The 24,426-nt window shown below is 40.1% G+C and overlaps 1 protein-coding gene and 1 long non-coding RNA gene across 8 annotated transcripts in view; one reads left to right on the forward strand and one right to left on the reverse strand.

Annotated features, from left to right (window-relative positions):
* Positions 1 to 7,557: 7,557 nt before the first annotated feature.
* LOC120515600 lies at positions 7,558 to 11,988 on the reverse strand. The gene is made up of 3 exons (XR_005630672.1): positions 11,927 to 11,988; positions 11,126 to 11,205; positions 7,558 to 7,633 (listed from the first exon to the last, which is right to left on the reverse strand). It is a non-coding gene; the product is annotated as an uncharacterized LOC120515600 (long non-coding RNA).
* The window catches only part of LOC120515558 (receptor-type tyrosine-protein phosphatase eta-like), a 156,182-nt gene continuing 143,376 nt past the window's right edge, over positions 11,621 to 24,426 (forward strand). For 2 of the 7 annotated variants that reach the window (XM_039736654.1, XM_039736661.1), the window contains exon 1: positions 11,625 to 12,283. In XM_039736654.1, the coding sequence (XP_039592588.1) occupies positions 12,209 to 12,283 (75 nt within the window). In that variant the 5' untranslated portion in view covers positions 11,625 to 12,208. Of the gene's footprint in view, positions 12,284 to 24,426 lie in introns of all 7 variants that reach the window. The other 5 variants (XM_039736647.1, XM_039736670.1, XM_039736679.1 and 2 more) reach the window with 5 other exon arrangements.

The following is a 24,426-nucleotide window of genomic DNA, read 5'->3' on the forward strand; positions in this document are numbered from 1 at the left end:
CCAGAAGGTTTGCTGTGTCTCCCTGCACAGTCTCAAGGGCATGGAGGAGATTCTAGGAGACAAGCAGTTACTCTAGGAGAGCTGGAGAGGGCCATAGAAGGTCCATAACCCATAAGCAGGACCAGTATCTGCTCCTTTGGGCAAGGAGGAACAGGATGAGCACTGCCAGAGCCCTACAAAATGATCTCCAGCAGGCCACTGGTGTGAATGTTTCTGACCAAACAACCAGAAAGACTTCATGAGGGTGACCCAAGGGCCCCATGTCCTCTAATGGGCCCTGAGCTCACTGCCCAGCAGCATGCAGCTCAATTGGCATTCGCCATAGAGTACCAGAATTGGCAGATGCACCACTGGTGCCCTGTGCTTTTTACAGATGAGAGCAGGTTCACCCTGAGCACGTGACAGAAGTGAAAGGGTCTGGAGAAGCCATGGAGAACATTATGCTGCCTGTAACATCATTCAGCATGAGCAGTTTGGTGGTGGGTTAATGATTGTCTGGGGAGGCATATCCATGGAGGGTCACACAGACCGCTACAGGCTTGACAAAGGCACCTTGGCTGCCATTAGGTATCAGGATGAAATCCTTGGACCCATTGTCAGACCCTATGCTGGTACAGTGGCTCCTGGTGCACGACAATTCCTGGCCTCATGTGGTGAGAGTATGCAGGCAGTTCCTGGAGGATGAAGGAATTGATACCATTGACTGGCCACCACACTTTCCTGACCTAAATCCAATAGAACACCTCTGGGACATTATGTTTTGGTCCATCTAATGCCACCAGGTTGCACCTATATATATATAGACAGATAGACATGAAAGGCAGTATATGATAGATAGATAGATAGATAGATAGATAGATAGATAGATAGATAGATAGATAGATTTTTTTAAATGAAATATTCAAGTCATAACTTTTGACTAAGAGGACAGCCCAACATTAAAAGCACATTAGAACAGAACAGTGGTGGATTTATTATATAACAAAAGCCACGGTTGTTATACCTCTGTCTTTTGATGCTAGTTTTATATCTATGTTACTTCAATTCAATTTAGTTTTAGTTGCTCTTCATGCTGTATTTTTAGTTCAACTAATTTTTAATTTCACAAAGACATTTCTATCTTATTTTTATATGCATTTGTTTCTGTTTTAGTAATCATAGCACAGTTAAAGAGCTCTTATGGAGTTCAGTTTTGAGTCACAACCAGACAGAACTGTGGACTTAATGAGTTTGGAAATGATTTTTAATATTAGTGGAAGCCTATAGGTATGCCTCATTCACAAAGCAAAAATTAAAACAGATGCCGGATATGAATATGAGATGCTGATATTTTTAAAATAATTTTAGCTGAACAAACTGCACTTTTATATGAAAATTATTGATCCAAATTTAACTGGAATAAAGCAAAAAAAAAAGATTGATGTAGCCTAAAACAGTAAAAATGTTAAGGAGAGGAATGCTTCTTACTCCATTACACAATTCTCTTTTCTCCACTACCACCTTAGCATTTACTCATAACGCAGACAGCATGTTAAATCTGAGCCGAGAGAAGCAGCACATTTTCTGAACAACAGTGTGTCACTTGCTTTAGCCTTGTAGACAGGCCAGTTTCAATGGACTCATTAATCGAGGCTTCTTCATGTTTTCTGTGTTTCACCGAGTATTTTTCCTCAAGCTGCTGCCCTTTGTAAATATGATGTTATTATCTGCTGCCTTGCATTATGCTGACTTGGAATTTGCATGTGCTCAGCTTTTGCCACTTTTTTGAATCTTTGCTTTTCTTTCCTCAGAAATAGGTTGTAGCTAACTTGTGAGGCCTCTAGGTGAATTTTGAGGCGTGTGGGTTTTTACCTGTAATGGATGCCGCACACAATGTACCCAATAGTGCCAACCATTGAGACAATCTAGAAAACTCATACTCGTGTCATTTCATCCTTCATTCATTGAATTTTACCTTAAAGGTTTTGCAGAGATGGACATTGTGATGTAATTAACTTGATCTGGCCAGAACAATAAGTACTATAAGCTCTGAATATCACATAAAGAAATATACTGCCACTGCAACCCTTACCAGTGAAAGTGGAGCGAAAGAAAAGATCTTAAGAATCTACAAAAAATCTTACTTTGTTGTCAAGCCTAGTATGCCATTTATGGAGATTTAATCATATTAGTAATTTGTTACATTTATTGTTCACTACAGTAAAGTAAATATCTTATAATGGTGGAACGGTGGTGCAGTGGGTAGTGTTGCTGCCTCACAGTAAGAAGACCTGGGTTTGCTTCCCGGGTCCTCCCTGTGTGGAGTTTGCATGTTCTCCCTGTGTCTGCGTGGGTTTCCTCCCACAGTTCAAAGACATGCAGGTTAGGTGCATTGGCGATCCTAAATTGTCCTTGGTGTGCGTGTGCCCTGCGCCCTGTGTTGGCGGGATTGGCTCCAGCAGACCCCTGAGACCCTGTGTTAGGATATAGTGGATTGGAGAATGACTGACTGACGATCTTATAACTCATAGACTCTGGATTGGTTAATTTAATGGTATGGCTCCTTTTCTCTTGAACTCTCTCCCTAGACCTGGATGTGAAACTGATTCTGTGTTATAATTTGCCCTCAGTTACATTGACCTCTTTTGTAAGTCATTTTAGATAAATGAATCTACTAAATGAATAAAGGTAAATAAAAAAAAGTAAAAGCTATACGGATCCTCAACCCACTGCATTTCCATGTTAATCTCATATACCCTCATGTCATGTTTGCTTTTTAGGACATCAGAAAAGTTGTGATGGGGAGGGTTGGCATCAGAAAATGTATCCTGCTGTAAAAACCATGCCGAAACCTAAATAGATAGATAGATAGATAGATAGATAGATAGATAGATAGATAGATAGATAGATAGATAGATAGATAGATAGATAGATAGATAGATAGATAGATACTTTATTAATCCCAAGAGGAAATTCACAATATGATTAGTACTTGAGAAGCCTAGTCAAAAACAGTGACCCCATATTTAAATGAGATCAACTAAAGAAGAAGAAGAAGAAAAGTTGTGATGAGAGTAGTCCATTCAGACCAAAAAGCTTGCCCATCCTGTTCATTTAGGTTGTTCAAAATAACATCACGTCAAGGTTTAAAGGTCCATAAAGTCCTACTCTCCATCATACAACTTAAGCACTTGAGGATAACTTAAGCACTCAATGATTGTATTACTAGGAGGTTCGCCCCCTGCTCGCTTCACTCGCCAGTCCCCGTGGCCTGCACCGTGTCTCAGCCACTCACATTGTGAAGAAGGGGGCTGAACGCACCCCAAGGAAACGCGGTCGCTCCTCCAAAACCCCCTGTTAAACGGTGAGTACAATGGGAAACAAATACAGTTTTTTTACATCCTCTTTGCTTGATCTGCTGCTGCATCTTGCGTGGCACTTCAAACATTTAAAAGCCTCTACAGCAGCTAACCTACTCTTTGTCTTTTATTTCCAGCCCCGGGCGTGGTTAAGTCTCTTGGCACAAAGTCTCGTCTCACGGGACGCGAGTTCTTAATATTTTTAAGTTTAGAATTTAAAAACAGAATAAGAATCTGAAAATCTAACAACAACATTAATGTTCAATAAATTCTGAAAAGAATGATACCAAACATATATATGTAGGTTTTAAAATAAGCCCGGTTTAAAGCGTGACAAAAAAGTGACATAAAAAATCGTTGCACTTTTAAGCTTAAGATTTTATATATACTGTATAGAGTAGATTTTGTACTTTACTTAAAATATTCTTATTAAATGCTTACGCTTATTAAAATTCCTTTTGAATGTTTTGTGAAAGAAGCTACAGTATATACAATAAAGATTAATTGATTAAAGAACAATTGGTTTGCTTTCCGCTCACATACAATTGTTGGATAAGGTGAGCGCCATGTTTTGTAATTAAACTTTTTCCTGCCTGAAGAGGTTGCTGGGATTTCTTAAAACATCTGAATCCAGAATTTCTAATCAGTGGCTACAAGAACATGAAATGATGTGCTGTATAAAACTGAAGAAAAGACAATCCCCTTTTGCCTAATTTAAAGAAAAAACAGCAACCCTCAAATAAAAATGAGAATAGCTATTGAATAAGAAGAAGAAAAGTATAAATGATGCAAAGTATTTAATACAAAGAAAAAACAAACTGTAAATAAGATGGAAAGAAAGTGAATTAAAATGAAGAAATATGCTATTATAACAGTATATAACTTTCTGTATTTAGTTTAGTAAGAGGGGTGTTTTGCTCTGAGTGTTAAATTTCCATCAACTCCCCATGTTTGTGTGTGAGGCTTCCCAGGGGACTTTGGTTTCCTCCCACAGAAAAAGACGAGCTTGCTGACTGATTTTGTGGTACTAAATTGTCTTGATTTGAACAAGTTTCCTTGCAAGGGTGAGTGTATGCTGTCATGAGGCTGACCTCCCATTTAGTGCCTCTTGCTCCTCTGTGCGACTTTCTACTGGAAAAAGCTAATTTAGAAACAGAATGACTTGCATGACAGTTATTTGAAAAAGTAGGAATGCAAGGTCTCTCATATCTGTACTATAGTTATGGGACAATGTTATGCATTCTCAAAATACTGCTCAATTGTTTTCACCTGAGTGATACTTGTGCCATTAAATGTGACCATTTACAATAACAGAAACTTGAAGAAATGGACATGGAGCTTTTCTGATGAAAAAACAAACAAACACCAAAGCAGAATATACCCATAGTGAATTTATGATGAGAACATAATGACTATGTAAAATATTGGAAAATAGTGTAAACGATTTAATAAAGGTAATAACACTAGAGAGTCAATCAGACATCAACAAAGAAAGTGCTGTTTCTCTTTGTCCAGACTTATAACAATCACTTGGATGACTAAGCTTCTGGTAACAATACAGTGACTGGTGCAATGATGACTATATTTACATTTCAGATGTACTATTATATGAAATAGACTTAAAAAAGGCTAACTCAAACGTGAGAAAAATGTAACATTTTATTATTATTATTATTATTATTATTATTATTAATACAATAGCAGATACAATTATCCAAGTTGTCTTACAAAAACAAACCATAATAAATAAAATTTAAGTGGTTACACAGTACAAAGTTAAAGGAATACTCCACCCAAAAAATATTTTACCTGCCCGTTCAAGAGTCCTGTCCTCTGTTCAAAAGCTTATTCCCATGTGAACGTGTTTCTTCTGTGTGAATTAGTCACTTTAATTTAAGATCAAGTTTTTCATGCAGCAATGGAATTAATGTGATACACATTTTGTGCTGAAGTATGTTCTCTTTTTTTCCTCTTAGAAGAATACTGTGCCCAAAAATGATTTTTGTAGTGATGACTGAAAAAAAATATTCTCATGTCTTTAATGGAGAATGGAGATAACAAACTTGCTGATAGAATGGACATCTGTGGAGAGCAGTGCTGGACTACAGCAAACAATATAGAAACACAAAAGAATCTCACATTAATCATCTTCTTATATAATACGCTACCGTGGCTGTCCGTTTGTCTGTCCAGTATTTTAAATCAACTGTCGCTCGCAAACCGTTTGACCTATTGACCTGAAATTTGTTACATGTTTCCTAAGAAAATTCACATACTCCAGCAGCAGCATACTGATAAAGAACAATATTAAATTAAAGAGTGATAACAATGAAGGTATAACAGACAGACAATAATTTTGTATAATATTAATGTTTATCCCCCCGGGTGGAACTGAAGAGTTGCATAGTGTGGCTGCTCCTCTGTCTGGAGATGATCTTGTTCAGTGGATGCAGTGGATTCTCCATTATTGACAGGAGCCTGCTCAGTGCCTGTCGCTCTGCCACGGATGTCAAACTGTCCAGCTCCGTGCCCACAACACAGCCTGCCTTCCTCACCAGTTTGTCCAGGTGTGATTCGTCCCTGTTCTTTATGCTGCCTCCCCAGCACACCACCACATAGAAGAGGGCGCTTGCCACAACCGTCTGATAGAACATCTGCAGCATCTTATTTCAGATGTTGAAGGACGCCAGCCTTCTAAGGAAGTTCCAGATCATTTGTATCAAAATAAGAGTTCGATAAGTCAGATTCAGCAATAATGCACAAAAAATAAACAAATAAATAAATAATATGCACAGAGTATTTTGCTTTGTGCACTTGCTTCACTCTCTCACTTGATGTCGATGCTTTTCTAGACGTTGCTTACTCTACGCTACTCACGCACACACAGGGTTTCAACATCAAGCCAATGAGTCTAACAGTCCTCCGAGCAAATAGGGTCTACCTATAATGTTAACGGTGATTTTTGTCAACATTTACAGCTTTCTTTTGCCCTCTGCCCCTGATATCCATCCTCCAACCCTTGTGTTGACAAAAGTCGACATTTGCCCTAGAAGAGTTAAGACAAGACTTTGGAATTGGATCTTGAATGCAATTTAAAGCTAGTGCAAATACCAAAGCAGATGAGAATACGCCAGTCAGACTGTTTCATTCTGGAGGAGTCAGATAGGTCAGATAATAGGTAAGATGAGAGTATAGTGTACTAGTCCAAATAAGGGGTACAACATCCTGAACAATAAGTTGAGTAGCAGAAGTGTCTTGAGAATGTTGTGAGGAATGAAATGATGGGATTGAACTACTAAGCAAATCAAATGGGAGATTAAGCACATAGTGAAAAATACTACTACTCATTGTTGATCACATTTTAACTTTTCCTGTTTTTAGCTTATCCCATTATTATTATTATTACAGGCTCTTTAGTTGAACCTTGCAGAAACTCATTACAAGATGTTTCTGACCTCCTAAATTAGGAACCGAAGAAAGCAGTCCATTTAGGTTAGGAGTGCACCAAAGACACCATTTATAAACTGCATGGAATGAAGAAATTCAGTCACAGGAGATGTCCAAGGTAGAAAATGAGAATTGCTTTTAACACCTATCTTACATAGTACCTGTTTTGTCTTGGTAGAATAATATATTGCTCTACATTCCCCTTTTGTATTATTAATATGTAGCCTTTGACAGAATGCCTCAAATCTCACAAACTTACCACTGCTTATAAGGTATTGTCCCATATAACTTCTCCCCACCTTCCCTACTACATGTATAACCTCAGGCAATTAGGTGTAGTAAAAGACAAGCAGGAGTTAAGTTACTATTTAAACAATGTATTATTGATAATATTTATAAATAATAACAATATGCAAAGTATATATGAATATTGGCAACCACAAAACCTGATAAATGGTGATGTGTAGTTTCAGGCAGCACACAGACTTGTTAGTTACTTTAAATGTCTCTAGTTAAGGCATCATTGGTGGTCAGCTTTCTTCAGAACAGGCTGCATGCCTGTCTCAATATGGCTGGTGAGCTGTGCTCTTCATTGTGTTGTTCTTGTCAGTTCATGGTGTGAGATGGCCATTCATCAGTTTGGTAAGAGAGAGTGAGGGAGTAAGCAAATTTATAGGTTTTCTGTCCAACCCCTAGAGCCAATAGGACATCATGGTATTTAAAGGCTTTTGATACAAGCCAGTTCCAAACAGCCATACTTCAGACCAATGGAGGAATAGAACACCTTCACACTTGCCCTTCAAACCATATGTTAAGGTAAAGCTTGGTAGTTGACTGGCCTGGCTTTCCTGCAGTGGTTGAGAGAGAGAGACTTTAGCAGAGAAACACTTGTCAAACTTGTATCAGGCACTTCCCCCAACTCTGTCATAAAATTCACTTTCCTGGCTTAGTTTTGCCTAAGTTGCAAATAAAGACATACAAAATATTTATCAACTTTTATGCAAAATTTCACATCACAATGAATACTTTGTATGGTGCTTCATAAAACTAACAAGAATACAGTACAAAATAACCACTGGCCTTTATTAAATAAGCACCTAGCAAGTTAGCAACAAATAGCAGCAAACACCAGTTGTTTCTTTAGGTTGGTTTTTCGTATTTCTGATACTGTGAAACACATTAGTTGCTGGTATTCCAAATGGGACGGCAGTGTCTAATTTTGATTAAATCCTTGTTTAATTGAAATCTCTTTTTTCCCCAAGTGTGTATTTCAGTTTCTAAGGCATGTATCAAAAATTCATATTTTATATGGAAGACATTACATTCTTTTGAACCTGAGAAGAATTTGCTGAGGTATTCCATTACAGGCACATTAGAAAATAATCCTTTGATGATATGTACTCATGAAGAGAAGCCAGTAATATTGAATAGCTTTTGTTGAGAGAGAGGGGGGGAGAGAGGGAGATGTGTCTGGAATCATTTAGTCTGGAGAAAACCACTGCACACCAGCTTCCACTTGCATCTTCACAGAAGGAGACCCTGAAGTAATAGCAAGAGGACCAACCAAGACAATTGTAGAAATTCTACTGCTGCATAGAGAATACTATGATCTACTTGAAGGATTTTAGACCCAGAGACAATTCTGGTGGGAAATTTGAAGGGTTGCAGACACAAGTGGAAGATGCGGTTATCTGTCCGATCCACAAGGCTTATTTCCATGTGGACAGAGCTGCTAGCACCATAAAGATTATGTTTTTTCAGTTCTCCAGTGCCTTTAGTACCATCTAGACATCCCTGTTAAGGGGTAAGCTCAGAGATATTCAGGTGGATGAGCCTATGATGTCCTGGATAATAGACTGTCCAGTAGACTACAGTTTATGAGGCTTATGTCTCTGATGTGGATGTGGATGTGAGCAACACTGGAGCACCAAGATGAACAGTCCTTTCTCCTTATCTCTCCATCTTGTACACCTCAAACTATAAATATAACACCTGGTCATGTCACTTGCAGAAATTCTCAGATTTTTCTGCACTAATGGGGTGTATTGATAAGGAGGAATGACAGTATAGGAGTCAAGTTGAGAACTTTATTCCTTGGTGCAAAAAGAGTTGACTGCAACTTAACATCAGAAAAGCAAAGGAATTGGCAATTGATTTTCACCACACCAAAGAAACCCTACACCAGTTACTATTCAGGGAATGGATGTGAAGTGTTGTGCACATCTACAAGTACTTGGGGAACACATGCGTGAAATGCTGTTCTGGTCTAGTAGCCCAGAGGAACTACACTGCTCAAAAAAATTAAAGGAATACTTTGAAAACACATCAGATCTCAATGGGAAAAAAAATTCTGCTGGATATCTCTACTGATTTGGACGGGGTGATTGTTAGGAATGAATGGATGCCACATCGTTTGATGGAAATGAAAATGATCAATCTAAGACACCCCGAAAATCAAAAGTGAAAAAATGATGCGGCAAGTCCATTTTGCTGAAATTTCATTACAGCAACTCCAAATCATACTCAGTAGTTTGTATGGCCCCCATGTGCTTGTATGCATGCCTGACAACATCCTAATGAGATGACAGATGGTGTCCTGGGGGATCTCGTCCCAGATCTGGACCTGGGCATCACTGAGCTCCTGGACAGGCTGAGTTGCAACCTGGAGGTGTTGGAATGACTGAAACATAATGTCCCAGAGGTTTTCTATTGGATTTAGGTCAGGAGAACATGGGGGCCAGTCAATTGTATCAATTCCTTCATCCTTCAGGAACTGCCTGCATACTCTCGCCGCATGAGGCCAGGCATTGTCGTGCACCAGGAGGAACCCACAACCCACTGCACCAGCATAGGGTCTGACAATGGGTCAAAGGATTTCATCCCGATATCTTATGGCAGTCAAGGTGCTGTTGTCTACCCCAGAAGTTTCATTGACTTGATGCTATACTCTGATTAAAAGGTGTTCCTTTAATTCTTTTGAGCAGTATATATAAGAAGAGGTAGTATTGTCTCTTTTTTCTTAGAAAACCGTGCTCCTTTAATGTTGGGAGTGACATCCTTTACAAAGTCTGTGATCAGTGCAACTTTCTATGCTGTAGTGCTTTGGACCAGTGCTATCCCTTCAAGAGAAATTGGTCCAATGAACCAAAAAGCTGCTTAAAAAGGCAGGATCAGTTATGGGCAGCACTTTCAACATGCTGAAGGTAGTAGCGGGGGAGAAAATAAAGATAAAACCGAAGGCCGTTATGAATAATGCTGCATATGCTTTCTCTGACATACCAGCCAAAGAACTATTTAGCATTAGTTTGTCAAGATGGGCTACTGGGACTCATTAACATCTATGGCAATGCACCTTTATAATGTCTCACAGTGGCAGGGACTGTTTTTTTTTTTTATGCTTAGCAAAATCAGAAGTTTTTTATTAATAACGCTGATGTTGTTGCTTGTTATAATATTATTTATTTATTCATCAAACTTCTGCAAAGAGCTAAATTTTCCCCTTTGGACACGTAAAGTACCATCTATCTATCTATCTATCTATCTATCTATCTATCTATCTATCTATCTATCTATCTATCTATCTATCTGTCTGTTTTATAGTGTCTTTCATTATCTATCTATCTCTTAAATAGTGCCTTTTGTATCTATCTATCTATCTCTTAAATAGTGCCTTTTGTATCTATCTATCTATCTATCTATCTATCTCTTAAATAGTGACTTTTTATCTATCTATCTATCTATCTATCTATCTATCTATCTATCTATCTATCTATCTATCTATCTATCTATCTATCTATCTATCTATCAGCATAAAGAAGAGGGACGCCTCACACCTGGACAAACTGGTAAGGAAGGCAGGCTCTATAGTAGGAATAAAGCTGGACAGTTTAACATCTGTAGCAAAGCGACGGGCACGAAGCAAACTCCTGTCAGTCATGGAGAATCCACTGCATCCACTGAACAGTGTCGTCTCCAGGCAGAGGAGCAGCTTCAGTGACAGACTGAGGAGATTGTTCCTCCCCCACACTATGCGACTCTTCAATTCCACCTGGGGGAGTAAATGCTAACATTATTCAAAGTTATTGTCTACTTTTATATGCATTTTTATTACTCTTTAATTTAATATTGTTTTTTGGATCAGTATACTGCTGCTGGATTATTTGAATTTCCCTTTGGGATTAATAAAGTATCTATCTGAGGATAGAAAGATATGGAAGAAGATGATCTGCTGTGGCAACCCCTAACAGGAGCAGCCGAAAGTAGAGGAAGAAGAAGAGATATAGGTGCTGACCCATTGAGTACTCTGCTGCAAAAAAGCTGAAAAGAGAAGTCACACGTACCCACCCAGGCTGATTGAACACCAGACATGTTGCTGCTGCATATTGAATCATCTCTGTATCTGAGATTGCTTCCTGGTGCCCTGTAAATGAGAAAGCCACCTCATAAAACTAATGGATAGCTTTAAAAATAGAACAGATAGATGTTGAACATTAAATCATTAATCCTCCTTAATCAACTTTACATCTAATCATTTACTCATTGTGAATCTATCCAGATCTAAAGTATGGACTTTTAGCAACAAAGCACTGCCATTTAAAAAAAAAGATGTTAGGAAGTTAGAGATAACTTTTTTTTTTTTATGCTGGACTTTTGGCCGTATTAGCCAAAACTAAGTAAGTTATTGAAAGAATGTGGGATGGTTTAAAATTCTGAAAGCAATTCAACTTCCTGCAGGTCCAAAGAAGAGGAGGGGGAGAGGAATGCGAGCACGGGGGTGGGGGGGACAGAAAGCGAGAGGAGGGGGTTGGGATGGGGATTATCGGAAGCAGCGAATAGTCTTTTACTATCTCCTGAAGTGTGGGCTGGGCTGAGCTTCACAATGGTTTAAGTAAGTTCGGAATCTCCAGAGTTTGGGCGAGTATGAGGGGTTTTAATAAGACAAAAGAGGCGGAGACGGCAGACGGTCATTCAACATTCACGACCGACCCTTAATCATGACGCCACTGTAATGTCATTGCTCCACCACCCTGATACAGAGAGAGAGAGAGAGAGAGAGAGAGAGAGCGATCGAGAGCGATCCGAGCGAGAAAACATACACACACACACAATCATACTCACACTCGCATCTTCCTCATACTCACCGAAAAGTGGAAGCTGCAAAAGAGAAGGAGGACAGCCGCCTGCCTCAACCCGACGATCGTGCGGGTGTCTGGCAGTTTTGGGGTGTGCGCGCGGATTTTCGTTCGTTCTCGGGAGCTGACGCTGTTCGTGGCGTTTGACGCGCGGCTCGCTCCCTCCACACCTCGAGGTTTGTGTCGCCGACCATGTAGCAGAAAGCGAAGCCGGTTTTGACGAAGGGAAGAAAAAGGAAACACGAAAGGCTTTTCTCTTTCTTTTTTTTTCTTAAACGTTGCTTGATCACCATGGAGTTGTTCGTTACGACAGGAGGAATCGCCTTTAGAATCCTGCTGTTTTTTTTCTTGATCTCTAACTTTCAGGTAAGTCGTTTTTTTTTTAAACAGTACATTGAATGTGGCAATCAGGTGTACGGCAGTAACTGTGTGTTTTTGACGACCGTCTTGTCGGTGAGCTGCAGTAGCCGAGTGCACCTGTTTTGCTCCTTTCCTTGAGTTGCATTGCTGTTCACCTGTCCCAGAACAGCCATCGCCGGCTTTGACTTTCGTACTGACCGACGTGTCCTTAATGTATATTTCTGAAAGCGGTGCGATTTTTCATTTTACTGATTCTGCTGTTTATGACTTCTTCCTTTTTAATAAGAAAAAAAGTGAAACCTACTTACTGTAAGTTCTTTGGGTAGAAAAAGAAACGACTTGGAGTTTGCGAAACAAAGTAGTTTTTAGTACGTTACGTACGTTTCGATTTCTGAACTCCCTTTTTCTTTGTTGGGTCGAAAGACGTATCATGTACATGTTTATATACACATTCGAATTATAATTCCGGCTTTCGAGCTATTTGTTGTTTTTTTCGTGAAATGAGTAACAGTTGTCAGGATACGAACAGGGAAGTGTATTGAATACTTATGAACTGGGGTGATCATTTTAAACGCTCAGCTAATTATACAGAAGGAAGTCGGACAGGCGAACTAATAAAGAACAATGTAAAACCGATGGAAATTAAACGGCGACGGTTTGATTTCTTAAGGGACGGTGATAATGTAATCAACTTTAAATGACAGAATAATGGCACATTCAAAGGGAATCGAAAGATGTCGTTAGGATTTCATCTCTGTTAATGTTTACTTATTGGCTTTTCCAAGGCGAGTTACATTAGTTTGGGATTGAGCAGCAGCAGGTTGGGATTATGTACTGATAGCGCGTTGCCGCACCCACCATGCCACCTGGATTGGCACCTGAGTGCAGCGGGTGACACCTCAGCACCACATTGAACAGAGTGACGCATTTTTGTGGTGGCTGGAATGCCAGTTCTGCCACCAACACCCAAGTTTCCCTTTTAAATTGGAGGACCTGCTTACAGGGCTGGATGCAGATTTACGTCATACCTGCAATACGAAGCAATTACGGGATTCGAACCGGCAACCTTCAGATTCCCGGTGCAGATGACCAACGCCTGATACAATTGGTTGCATTTCTTTTGTTTTTCCACTTTGAGCACAGGCAGATAGGTGTCAGTAGCGAGATTTGACCCCACAACCTCAGAGTTTGAAGTTGAAAGCCTTAATCGCTATGTCACACTCCGCATACAATCTGACATCAGTCCAGTGTTGGTCCAGTGTGGGCAAACATATTGGCCCAATGTGGCCAGACAACAATAATCAGCCACCCCGATGGGATTTGCATATGGGGGTGCAACTGGCCCTAAAGCACTGACCCAGTGTTGGCAAATGAATTGGCCCAATGTGGACAGCCAACAATGGCCCCAATGGGATTTGCAAATGGGGGCAAAATTGGCCCCAAAACACTGCCCAGTGTGAGCAAACCGACAAGGAGCCTACATTTTGTCATTAACCTGAAAAAAGTCCATACAACAACACTTATTTATATAGCACGTTTTCATACAAATGATGTAGCTCAAGGTGCTTTACAAGATGAAAAAAAAAATATATATATATATATATATAAAAATAAGATTAGGCAATACTAAGCAACAAAGAATAAAGTAAGGTCGGATGTAAAGGGAGGACAGAAAAAAACAACAAAACAAAAACTCCAGAGGGCTGGAGAAAAAAAAAAAATCTGCAGGGGTTCCGAGGTCACGAGACCACCCAGCCCTTACTAGTCAATCCATCCATTTTTTTAACTGCTTATTTGGGATGGGGTGCTGGTGTCTATCCCAGCAAGCTACAGATGTAAGCAGGAACAACCCCTGGAGGAAAAGCTAACCCATCACAGGGTGAACACTTTCATTCACTCAGTCTAGGGCCAATTTAATTCTAATGATAAAACACTTTATTTGACATATACATTTTTCTTGCAATAGGAAATAGCATCCCCAGTCCACCTAACTTGCATGTATTTGGAGTGAAAGAAGGAAACCTACAAAAGAAATTTGACAAACGAGAGGAGACCATTCAGTCCATCAAGCCCATTTGTTTAACCCACACAAACGGCATATAGGGAGGACCCAAGACATGCGCCCTGCACTCCTTGTTGTGAGGTGGCAGCAATGCCCCTGAAGAATCATACTGCATCCCCTAACCTGATCATCCCTGCAAACTCTTTTTAATGACTAATTGTTTTTTTTATGAATTGACTTATATGTAATTATGAAAACTTCTAATTTATTAATTAATAAGAAAAGGAATGCTGGTGTGGCCTTAAACAATTAATATAAAACACAAAATGTCTTTGCATTTATTGGTACTAGTCCAGCTTTTTATTTTTTGTTTTTTGGTGGTACAACCCTGAACATGAAAACATTACCAATAATATATTAAAAACATGTTGTGCAGTTATCACCAATATAAAAATGAAACTTTCGAAATCTGTTCAAATTGTTATTTTTACCTTTCCAGTCAAATTCTAAAACGTACTGACAATGCTAAATTGCAGCGTTACTTACTCTGCGACAACATTAAAAGGCAAGAAACTATAGAGGTAGGGATTACATTGGCCCAGCATTACCAGACCCATCACTGGGCCAATGAGGGATTTTCTGAACTTGTATTGTCAATAATGAATCCATTTTGGTTCAGTGGGTGAACTGTGTTAAGGGGCAGCCCCCACATTGAGCCAGCGTTTTATATAATTAGGTTTTCCTAAGCTTACACTGGCCATAGTCTTCCCACATGGAGCCACTGTGTGTGTATTTGCTGGGAAGCCTAGAGATACTCAGGTGGATGAGCCTATGATGTCCTGGATCAGGGGTCACCAACTCAGGTCCTGGAGGACCACCCTTTTTTTAACGAGGGCCCTGTTTGTGCTGCTAATTAACTTCTTGTGAATTCACTTAAATTAAATTGCTTTTTTAAGATTTCTTCATCGCTTCTCTGAATTGCTTTATTTCTTTCCTTAAATGGCACCCAATCAGAAATGAAATGTGAAGTGAGGGAGCCAACAGAAGACCAACTAAGTAAGGGCCTCAAACTCCAACCAATTTCACTCCAACCAGCTGCTTAATGAGGTGCTGATTCTTGTCGTTAATTAAACCCGTTCTTTAATTCTGTGGCTTGTCGCTGGCCTCATGGTGCATTTACAGACATTTCTGAAATTGCTGATTTTCTCTTTTCTAAGAGCACTGTGAAAATGTTTTGGGGACCTGAGTGGACCAACTTACCTGAGACCTTCTTCGTTCTTTATTTTCAGATATTGTATGATGGACACCAGTTGTTTTGGCTCATTTTGTATCTCATTATTGTTTGGCTGTTAATTAAGGAAAAAAAAACAACTAAGGGGTCTGAGTTTTCAAGAGCAAGTCACTTAAAATTAGTTCAAAAGATTTTAATTAGCAGCAGAAACAGGTCACTCATTAAGAAAAGGGCTAGAATGAAAACCTGCAGCCACTGTGGTCCTCCAGGACTGGAGTTGGTGACCCCTGTCTTAGATAATGGACTATCTGTCTGGCAGACTGCAGTTTGTGAGGCTCAAGGACTGTGTCTCTGATACAGATGTGAGCAACATTGGAGCACCAAAAGGCACAAGTCTGTTGCCTTTTATGTTCGCCGTGTACACCTCAGACCATAAAACAGAACATACAGGTCACATCACTTGCAGAAATTCTCTGATGGTGCTACACTAATGGTGTGTGTTGTTTAGGGGGATGAGACATAATATAGGAGTCAGGTGAAGAGTCTTGTTTCTTGGTGCACAAAGAATTGTCTACGGTTTTCCATCATTGAAACCAAGGAACTGGTTATTGACTTTTGCAGTAGAAAGGATTCTCTCTGTCTTGTCACAATTCATGAAGTGGTTGCTGAGGAGGTGCACTTTTACTAAAACTTGGGGATCTAGGCCAGACGGGCCCTGTAATACAGAGGAACTATATAAGAAAATGTACAGCAGACTATTGGTTATATCTTTTACGTCCTATTCTGTAGTACTAGGGTGTTGTACCGTGTTAGCCATTATGAATGTAGTGAGAAGTCCAGCAAAATGACACCTTTTATTGGCTAACTAAAAAGATTACAATATGGAAGTTTTCGAGGCAACTCGGGGCCCCTTCTTGAGGTAAGATGTCATTTTGCTTGACTTCTCACTACATCATATTCTACAATTCTGTGCTGGCCAGTGTGATTTTTCTACTCTGTAGTGTGCTGGGCTTGCAGCATCACTTCAAGACAGGGCCACTCAATCAACAAACTAATTAAAAGGACAAGCTTAGTTATGGAATGTACTCTTGCCCCCCTGGAGGGAGTAACAAAGGAGAGAATTAAAGCAAACCTGAGTGCCATTATAAACAATGTTGAACATCCTTTCTCTGACACACTAACACCAAGGACTTTCAGAAAACAAATAATTCAGTAGAATTGTGTAAAGAAACACTACTGGGGCTCCTTGTTAGCAGTGACAATACAACTATATAATGCCTTACTATAACCATAATTTCCAAATCAGACATTTTCATGGAGGACCACCGTGGCTGCTGGTTTTCATTCTAACCCTTTTTTTTTAAAGAGTGCCCTGTTTGTGCTGCTAATTAACTTATTGTGAATTCATTTTAAATGATTTGCTTTTTTAAGATTTGTTCCCCTGAATGTCTTCATTGTTCCTCTGAATTGCTTCATTTCTTTCCTTAAATGGCACCCAAACAGAAATGAAATGAGAAGTGAGGGAGCCAACAGAAGACCAACTAAGTCAGGGCCTCAAACGCCAACCAATTTCACTCCAACCAGCTGCTTAATGAAGTGCTGATTCTTGTCGTTAATTAAACCCGTTCTTTAATTTTGTGGCTTGTTGCTGCTCTCGTGGTGCATTAGCAGACATTTATGAAATCGTTGATTTTCTCCTTTCCATGAGCCCGGATGAAATGTTTAGGGGACCTGAGCAGATCAGCATTCCTGAGACCTTCATCTTTCTTTATTTTTAGATATTATATGATGGACACCAGTTGTTTTGGCTCATTTTTTATCTCATTATTGTTGATTTTCTATTTTCTAAGAGCTTTATTAAAATGTTTTGTGCACCTGAGCAGAACCACATTCCTGAGACCCTCATCTTTCTTTATTTTTTCAGATATTGTATGATCCACAATGCTGGTCATGTTTTGGCTCATTTTGTATCTCATGATTGTTTGGCTGCTAATTAAGGAAAAAGAAACAATGAAGGGATCTGAGTTTTCAAGAGCAAGTCAGATAAAATTAGTTCACTGCAAAAACAGGTCACTCATTAAGAAAAGGGTTAGAATGAAAACCTGCAGCCACGGTGGTCCTCTAGGACCGGATTTGACGACCCCTGTTTTAGAGGGGTTTTTTTTTGTGCGTCATAATTTAATTGTTTTTTAAAGAAAAGCACAGTAAATAAATAAAATTTCCTCGGGGGACAAATAAAAGTGCAATCTAGTCCAATCTGTAAGAAATTAATATTAGTAAGAGTGTACAGTGTGAATTCTAAGTTACTGTGGGATTATTATTGTGGGACTTTATTTTTCCTGTCATAAGAGGTAGTTTTATAGTAATAAACAATTTTTTTTTATTTTTTGATATCAATTTCACAGTATTTATAATTATTTTTCTGCATACATTTCTTTATAGGAAATATAAATAAAATTAAGTTATAAAAGACAAGATACCACAGACTTACAGTTGGACATGCTGCCATCTGAAAGCAAACTGACCAGCCCTAAGACTGCGCTTTCCAGTTATTAAATGCATAACATTATTGCAGTTTTTATGATGTTTTTACCATTAAGTGAAAATTTCAGCAAGTCTGGATTTTTGAATTTCAGAGTCGCAAGACTGATCCGTCAGTGAAAACCATTTTGCTTTAGGTTTTCTAGAAACACCTAAGAATCTGTTGCCAAGTGAGTCAATCAGGAAATGTATCTTTATTATTGTGCATATATTTTTATATCAGTCTTAAATAAGATCAAGAAAAAAAAGTGATATTATGCCGCCACCGCAGACTGCCTTTCAGACTGTTAAATGTTAAATATCTTGATTTCCTTCATTTTTTTCATTATTAAATGAAGTTTTCCTTTAAGCTTGGGTAGTCCTAGGATTAAGTGACAGTTAAAAATCGTTTTTGTCCTTTGATTGTCTGTAAATAGCCAAGAGTTTCTAGTCAGTCAGTCAGAGATTTAATCTTGAACATGTAGCTTTATATATACTGTATTTGTCATGGTATGTACAGTAAGTATGTATGTGCAGTGTATAGTCAAGCTTTTAAGTTTGCAAACCATTTAAGTTGATCATTATTTTAAAATAATATATTAACCTGAACTCTTAATGAATACAGTATATAGAGTCAGTCACTATCCAACCTGATATATTGTAACAGGGTTATGGGGGTCTGCTGGAGCCAATCCCAGTCAGCACAGGGTGCAAGGCAGGAAGCAAACCCCGCAGGGCACACACACACACACACACACACACACTAGGGTCAATTTAGAATTGCCAATGCACCTAACCTGCATGTCTTTGGGAGGAAACCGGAGTACCCGGAGGAAACCCATGCAGACACGGGTAGAACAACAACAACAACATTTATTTATATAGCACATTTTCATACAAAAAGTAGCTCAAAGTGCTTTACATAATGAAAAATAAAAGACACAGTAAGAAAATAAAATAAGTCAACATTAATTAACATAGAATAAGAGTAAGGTCCGATGCCAGGGTGGACAGAAAAAACAAAAAACAAACTCCAGACGGCTGGAGGAAAAAATAAAATCTGTAGGGATTCATGCAAACATGCAAACTCCATGCAGGGAGGACCCAGGAAGCGAACCTGGGTCTCCTTACTGCGAGGCAGCAGCGCTACCACTGTGTCACCGTGCCACCCTTGGTATATAGAGTGAATATCCTTAATAAAAGCTTCACACACAGAAAAGACCATGATATTAACAAATCATCAAATATTCTTGTGTGTAAAAGCAAATGACCTTCATTATGGCATTCAGGTCAGGAGTTTGGCTTAGCCATTGCAGAACACAAAACGTCTTTTTCTAATGCCAATCTTCAGTGGACTTACAGTCAGGGCAGGTTGGGGAGCAAGCACTGGTACAGTACGTTGCCGCACCCACCACCCAATGAAACAACTCGGGCTCCCAGTTGTCAACCCCCCAGGCAGACACGCGGTGCAGTCCCACCATCCAGAAATGAAAATCTATCTGCCGCTGCCAGGAGTTACAGTACGTGGGCATCCCCATAGCATGGTCCAGCCACTCAGGCCCTCAACAATGAGGATCCTGTGAGCCAGATTACCTTCGGGGAAAAACGCCACATGGCCACAGTGCTGTAACTGATGCTCCCTCACAATGCAGGTAATGTCCATCATTCGGGACTCCATAAAACAACTTCTTGTTTGACACAAAGTCAAACCAGTGGTACCCAAGGATTCTTTGAAGAGACACAGTACCGAACGAGTCCAGTCGTCATCTCAGGTCACTGGATAGAGTCCTTGTCTCTCAATCATATATAGTAAAACAGAAAGCAGCAGGATTTTAAAGACTTTGACCTTTGCCCCTTTTGCAATCATATCGGGAGCACCACACACCCCTTTCCAGCGACCTCATGACCCCCGCTCTCCCAATCCGTCTACTGACTTCATAGGAAGAGTCACCAGATACATGAATGTCACTGCCAAGATAAGTAAACCTCTTGGCAAGGTCGACACTCTTTCCGCAGACAGACACACTGCTGATGACCGTGCCCAAGAGGTCGTTAAAGGCCTGGATCTTAGTTTTTATCCAGGACGCTCACAAGCCCAGACACTCACTTTCTCGAGAGCCCCGATTAAAGCCACCATTGACTCCACGAAGATCACAGCATCGTCAGCAAAGTCGAGATCCATGAATCTTTCTTCACCAACAGATGCCCCACCACCACAGGACCTCATGACCCTGCCCAACACCCAGTCCATGCAGGCATTGAACAAGGTACTGTCCTAGAAGGACTTACAGTACTTGAATGTTTAGGATCGATGTCTTCTTATCCTCTCAACAGTATTTCTGATATTTTTGTAATAGTTTTACGAGTTCAGTTTTGGTCTCATATGTCCAGAGAACAGACTCCCAGAATACTTCAGGATTGTCCGTGTAGTTATGGCAGACTTCATCGGGACTGCTTTCTTCTTTTTTTGACAAAAGAGGCTTCTTCCTGCTGGCCCATCCTTGTTTGGCATTTCTGTTCAGGGTGGATCTTATTTTTGATCTGTGTGCCTGCCATTAGTACAGAGACAACAGAACTAGAGAAACTTGTGAATATCTGAATGTCAGTTTAGGATTAACTTTTTCATTTTGTTTTATTCTTCTTGTGGATGTTGACTTTTTGGCAGAGTTGTCATTGTTTTAAATGTTTTCCCCTTGTATAATATTTACCTAGCCCTGTGGTGGGCTGGCACCCTGCCCGTGTTTTGTTCCTGCCTTGCGCCCTGTGTTGGCTGGGATTGGCTCTAGCAGACCTCCGTGACCCTGTAGTTAGGATATAGCGGGTTGGGTAATGGGTGGATGGATAATATTTACTTAACAGGTAGCTGAATTTAGGTAGTTTGTAAGTCTTGAATGGTTTTAATGGCAAAGGTCAGTGTACAATTTAATAACTTATACTATGCTCAGGTGACCAGGAAGGAACAGAAAACAAAACAAACTTAGTGAGGAAGCTGGAGGCAAATAAAAAACCTTTAGGGATTCCAAGGCCAAAAGATCTTTCAGCCCAACTTGGGCATTCTACACGACTGAAATGTAGTAAGTCAGTTATTAACTACATAAGGTAAAAAGTCTCGGGTGTCATCATACTCAGACTCTAATACAGGGCTAATGTAGAATTTCTAGTAACAGTAATTTCCCAGGTAAGTGCAAAGAAAACCCACACTGAGACAGGGATACTTTGCATATAATACACAGAAAATATCAGGGTGTTGGAGTCAACGGATCCATCTTTCTGTCCCACCATGACACCATATATATAACTTTATAGTGACAGGGGGCTGACCTAGGGAGACTGCGCTAGGCTTAAAAGGAACAAAATACAAGGAAGCATTAGGGGAGGACTAGTGAGGGTTCAATGTCCCCTTCTTACAAGATGTGGAAAGGTCTCTGAGGAAGATAGACCCCTGGAAGGCAGCCAGCCCAGATAACATCGCTGGACATGCACTCAAAGCTTGTGCTTCAACACTTGCTGATGTTCTGGCTGACATATTTAACCTTTCCCTCATATAAGCCACAATCCCCACCTGCTGCAAAACAACTGCTATTATTCCACTGCCAAAAAAGGGCAAAGCTAACTCTGTGAAAAACTACCAGCCCATTGAACTGATGAAATGCCTCCAGAGGATCATTATGAGCCACATTCATACCCGACACAATGGACCCCCTGCTGTTTGCATATAGACCAAACAGGTCAACAGAGGACGCACTTAGCACATCATTGCTTACAGTTCTTACACATTTGGAGAACAAGGACTGCTGTGCCTGATTGCTGTTTATTGATTATAGCCAGGGCTGTGGAGTTGGAGTTGGAGACAATTTTGGGTACCTGGAGTCGGGGTCGGAGTCAGCAAAAATGTACCAATTCCGACTCCTAATAATTTAAAATTGTAATGAAAAAAAAATACAGTAAGTTCAAATGTCCCATTTCACAAACAATAGTCCTAATGAAGTACTTCTTTGATGTAAGAATAAAGCCGAGTGCAGAGTCGTGTTACTACTAGTGTGAAGTTCAGCTGAGCTATTATACAACCTGACATTCACATATCATAATCTGGATTATGGTACATTACAAAAAGGGTTTTCATTTGATTCCAGATATAATGTGTTTAACAAGTTCATTTGAGTATAAACAAGTGTAATGATGTTGGTGGAGGTGTGTGCTATGGCCTGATGGGTGTTCAGGGGTTCTTGTCTTTTGTTTAATCTGGCCAATATGGTAGAGAGTGTCAGCTTCCCAGCCAGTAGTTCTGTGGTTAAATGACGTGTATGTTGCCTTCCTTTATTCAACATGGAAAATACAGTGGAACCTCGGTTTGCGAGCATAATTCGTTCCGGAAACGTGCTCGCAATCCAAAGCACTCGTATATCAAAGCGAATTTCCCCATAAGAAATAATGGAAACTCAGATGATTCGTTCCACAACCCAAAACTATTCATATAAAATGATTAATACAAAATATAAAGTAAAAATACATAAAACAAATTAACCTGCACTTTACCTTTAAAAAGAATCATAGCTGGTGTGAGTGAGTTTCTAAACTCATGTGGGATTCCACCCAACGGGCCGACACTCGGAAGAGTGTCCCAAAGCAATCGCAGCCTCCCAGTGCTGTAGGAGTTCGCCGTATAAGCACATCCAAAAAGATCGCAGACATGCTATAAGCACCTGTCGTCAATGGGTCATACAAGGAACATTATAAAGATTCCGCTACAATAAATAACAGCGCTGTTGCTGTTTCAAGCTGAATAAAGCTGGTGTTGTTAAAGTACTGAGACTCAGCTTCGTGTTTTGGGGCGCAAGATGGGGACTTGCACTTCACAGCGCACACACACACACAGAGTCACAATGCTGTAGTAAACGTATACGCTCGTACGGATGTTGACTATATGAGTGAGGCACACAGACTCAGACGTAGAATAGGAGACGATTGCCTTCAAGAGAAGAGAAGAGAAGAGAAGAGGAGAGAGAGACACACACGAGCGAGATAAGGAGAGAGAGACGCTTGCGAACGAGATAAGGAGAGAGAGACGCGGGCGAGTGAGAGAGATAAGGAGAGAGAGAGAGAGAGAGAGAGACACGCTGCACGCGAGCGAGAGAGATAAGGAGAGAGAGATGAGCGCGAGAGAGAAGAACCATCAGCTCAGTTGTGATCACATGACGCTCAGCAGACAAAGTGTATCCATACTACTCGTATTGCAAGACATCGCTCATTTATCAAGTCAAAATTTGTTAAAAAATTTTGCTCGTCTTGCAAAACACTCGTAAACCAAGTTACTCGTAAACCGAGGTTCCACTGTACATTAAAATATTAAATACAGAGGAGTCGGAGTCGGGGAGTCGGAGTCAGAAGTACCGGAAACTAAAGAGTCGGAGTCGGAGTTGAAGGATTTATCTACCGACTCCACAGCCCTGATTATAACTCGACTTTTAATACTGTGATACCAGCTAAGCTCACTAATAAACTTTCCACTCTAGGTGTGCAGCTGGGTCCTGGACTTTTTAACAGGCAGACCCCAGACAGTCAGGCTGGAGAATAACATTTCCAAAACAATAACCATAAATACAGAAACCCTCCAAGGATGTGTTTCGAGTCCCATGCTGTACATGCACTTCACTCACGACTGTGTCGCTTCCCAGCATAACACCAGCATTATTAAATATGCGGACAATACCATTGTCATTGGACTGTACATTATTATCTAGGGGATGTCATTTTTATTGACATATTTGTTGGAATTAGCTTCCAATATTTAAAAAAATGTATTATAAATAAACAATAAAAAGTATCAAACGTCCAAAAGTTCTCAAATTTCCACAGCTAACATGTATTGTTTTACTGTAGCTTCTTCTTTCTTCTTCTTTCGGCTGCTCCCATTAGGGGTTGCCTCAGCGGATCATCTTCTTCCATATCTTTCTGTCCTCGTCATCTTGTTCTGTTACCCCCATCACCTGCATGTCCTCTCTCACCACATCCATAAACCTTCTCTTAGACCTTCCTCTTTTCCTCTTGCCTGGCAGCTCTATTCTAAACATCCTTTTCCCAATATAACCAGCATCTCTCCTCTGCACATGTCCAAACCAACGCAATCTCACCTCTCTGACTCTGTCTCCCAACCGTCCAACTTGAGCTGACCCTCTAATGTCCTCATTTCTAATCCTGTCCATCCTCATCACACCCAATGCAAATCTTAACATTTTTAACTTTGCCACCTCCAGCTCTGTCTCCTGCTTTCTGTTCAGTGCCACCGTCTCCAACCCATATAACATAGCTGGTCTCACTACCGTCCTGTGGACCTTCCCTTTCACTCTTGCTGATACCTGTCTGTCACAAATCACTCCTGACACTCTTCTCCACCCA

The sequence above is a fragment of the Polypterus senegalus genome, chromosome 1 (assembly GCF_016835505.1).
Source record: "Polypterus senegalus isolate Bchr_013 chromosome 1, ASM1683550v1, whole genome shotgun sequence".
Classification (NCBI taxonomy): domain Eukaryota; kingdom Metazoa; phylum Chordata; class Cladistia; order Polypteriformes; family Polypteridae; genus Polypterus; species Polypterus senegalus.